Source organism: Pseudorasbora parva, chromosome 11 (assembly GCF_024679245.1).
Source record: "Pseudorasbora parva isolate DD20220531a chromosome 11, ASM2467924v1, whole genome shotgun sequence".
In the NCBI taxonomy this organism is placed as follows: domain Eukaryota; kingdom Metazoa; phylum Chordata; class Actinopteri; order Cypriniformes; family Gobionidae; genus Pseudorasbora; species Pseudorasbora parva.
In genome coordinates this window covers 3,292,817-3,295,599 of record NC_090182.1, presented here as the reverse complement: position 1 = coordinate 3,295,599, position 2,783 = coordinate 3,292,817, and the positions used below count along the sequence as shown (strand labels likewise).

The following is a 2,783-nucleotide window of genomic DNA, read 5'->3' as shown; positions in this document are numbered from 1 at the left end:
TATATGTTTAAGAATATTTTAATCAAGTGAAGATTTAATGCAAGTGCTATTCTGCAAAGAAAGAACATTCAACAAGACTTGCATTACAATTACTGTACCATCAAAATGAACATTTGTTTAACAAATCTAACAAATCTTAGTTTAACAAGTCTTACAAATCAAATAGCTTATTAGACATAGATCCTTAGCAACACCTTCAAAAATGTAAATGGATTATTATTATTTTTCAAAGTTAAATAAAGTTTAAATAAAAATTATAACTTTCAATGCAAGTGCACAGACTTTAGCATAACTCCCAAAATAAACATTGGCTTAGAAAAGAAAACTAAACATACAAACTGTAAACAACCTTTTGTACTCTGTTAAGTACCATAGATTTTTGTGCAACATGTTTCAGAAACAAAAAAAATTAAATAAAGATACAAAAATATTTCCTGACCTCATTCCTGAGTCTTGTAAACTTAGCAGCTTTGGAACATATACATTTGTAAAGATTACAAAGTATGACAAATCACAATCACAAATTCTTAGAAAGGAAGACCAGCTGATTCACTTTCTCAGGCTTAAGAGATGCCCTTTGGCAGGTGACGATATTGCCACCAGTGCTGAAAGCCCTTTCCGAGGGAGCACTTGTGGCTGGAATACAGAGATACTTTCTAGCAAGCTGGCTAATTCTTGGAAAGTTTGCCTCATGTACTTTCCACCATTCCAGCGGATCCACCTCACTTTCTGCATTTGGCGTGGACAAGTATCCCTTCAATTCTCCTTCTATTGCCTCTTTCACAGATGTGGAAACTGATGTGGTTGCAGATGCACTTGCAACACCGAAGGCTTTTAAAAAGCTGGAAAGTGATTTCTTTGCTTTCTTGGGTGGTGTCTGATCCTCATCAAGGATTTGTGATGTGGAGGCTGAGGTACTAGATGTGGGCTGCTGATCTGATTTTGGAGACTGCATGTGTATGGTCACCAAAGACTCCAGCTCAGCCACAGCTCTGGTTTGTATTCCCTCTACCTTGTCTTTGGCAATGAATTGTGTTTTGAATCTGGGATCGAAAAGCAAAGCCATATCCAACAGGTCATCAGTGGTGGGGTCCTGATATTTGTCAGTGAGGTAATTGAGAATGGTTGTCTTCATTGTTTTTGTTAGTTCAGTGTCTTCATCATTCAGGCTCAAAATGTTGACTTTCAACATGTGAAGCACTGGCTTGACATAAGACACACTCACATAGTCCTCACCTGAGAGTGCATCAGTAAAGTCTCTCAGTGGACTCAGTGCCTTTTTCACAGACTCCATCACGTCAACATCTTGCCATGATGGGACCAAATGCCTTACCTTCTTGTCTGCCTTCAGGACCTGAGAAATCGCCTTTTCCTGGTCAAGCACTCGCTCAATCATGCTGAGCCTCGAACCCCATCGCGTTGGGGACTCAGTGATGAGCTTCTGTTGAGGTAGCTTTAGCTCAGCTTGAGCATTACTTAGTTCCCTCTTTTTCTTCCAGCTGAAGGAGAATGTGCTGACAACTTTCTTGCAGACAGATGTTGCACGTTCAACACGAGGGTCTTTGGCACTTTTTTCTAAAAAAAAAGAAAAAAAAGAACAATGTATCAATTAGATTTAACCACATGCACAACACAATGTAAAAATGTATATAAAATGTTTAAATGTATATATAACATTTCATTTACAAAACATTTACTCATACCAGTGCAATTATTATAGCAAATTAATCTCATGATTTTACTATGTTCAAAGTTCCTAATGTAATTTGCAATGATTTATTATAATAGCTGAATATAATCACTTGAATATCGGAGACCATTATTTTTAGTTGCACTTACCGATGGCTAGGAGGAGTCTGTGCCCAAAACACTGCAGACGAGTCCAGCTGTTGAGCTCCAATGCCTTCACCATATTGGCCCCACTATCTGTCGTCATACAGGTCATGTTTGCTTCTTTCAGTCCCCAACATTCAAGCGCGTCCTTAAGACCTTGCGCTATGAGCTCGCCTGTGTGGTCTTGTGGAAAATATGTTGTTTCTAGACACGCACTGCACAACTTCCACTCATGAACAAAGTGAATCGTCAGACTTAAATACGGCTCTGACGTACGGCTAGACCATAAATCAGCCGTTGTAGCAAAAAACTTAACGTTTTGAATTTTATTTTGAATCTTGCTGCGGCACTCTGAATAAAGCTGTGGAATGGCAGTGGAGGAGAAATATTTGCGACTGGGTATTTCGTAACGTGGATCTACGACTTTGAACAGTCTTTTAAAGCCCTCATTTTCCACAGTCTTTATAGGAATCATGTCTTTGGTCAGGTAAAATGTCACGGCATCAGTTACGTCTTTCCAGCGCTTGCTCGTCCTCTCATACGGAGCTCCTTTCTGATATGTTTCTTTTGTTAGAGTTGTTTGTTTAAGCCTTGTCGTTTCTGGCTGCTTGGTTGTACCTGGTGATGTACTCGCGTGGGGTCCTTTTAAAATTAAACCCTCTGCATATTCTTTCGGGTGCTTTCTCTTGAGGTGGTTAAAAAGGTTTGTTGTGTTGCTATTTGTCGTGCGAATCTTATCATTGCAACATTTGCAAATAACTGTTGTTTGCGCTGTGTCTGTTAGAAAAAATCCGAACCATTTCCATATTACAGAAGTTGCATTTTTTTTAGGAACCAACTCCTCCGTGTTTCCCTCCATTGTCACGGACTCCGTCACTTAATCTCACTGAATTTACGAGCAACATATACGAGATTGTTAACCTGGCGCCGTCTATCGAACTGCTAAGGAT

General features: G+C 39.3%; 1 protein-coding gene across 1 annotated transcript; it reads right to left on the bottom strand.

Moving 5' to 3' along the window:
• Positions 1-517: 517 nt before the first annotated feature.
• On the bottom strand, positions 518-2,395 carry LOC137093060 (E3 SUMO-protein ligase ZBED1-like). Its single transcript, XM_067457749.1, has 2 exons — positions 1,840-2,395; positions 518-1,575 (listed from the first exon to the last, which is right to left on the bottom strand). Exons 1-2 carry the CDS (start codon positions 2,306-2,308, stop codon positions 518-520), a joined length of 1,527 nt encoding a protein of 508 aa, XP_067313850.1. The 5' UTR covers positions 2,309-2,395.
• Positions 2,396-2,783: the final 388 nt, after the last annotated feature.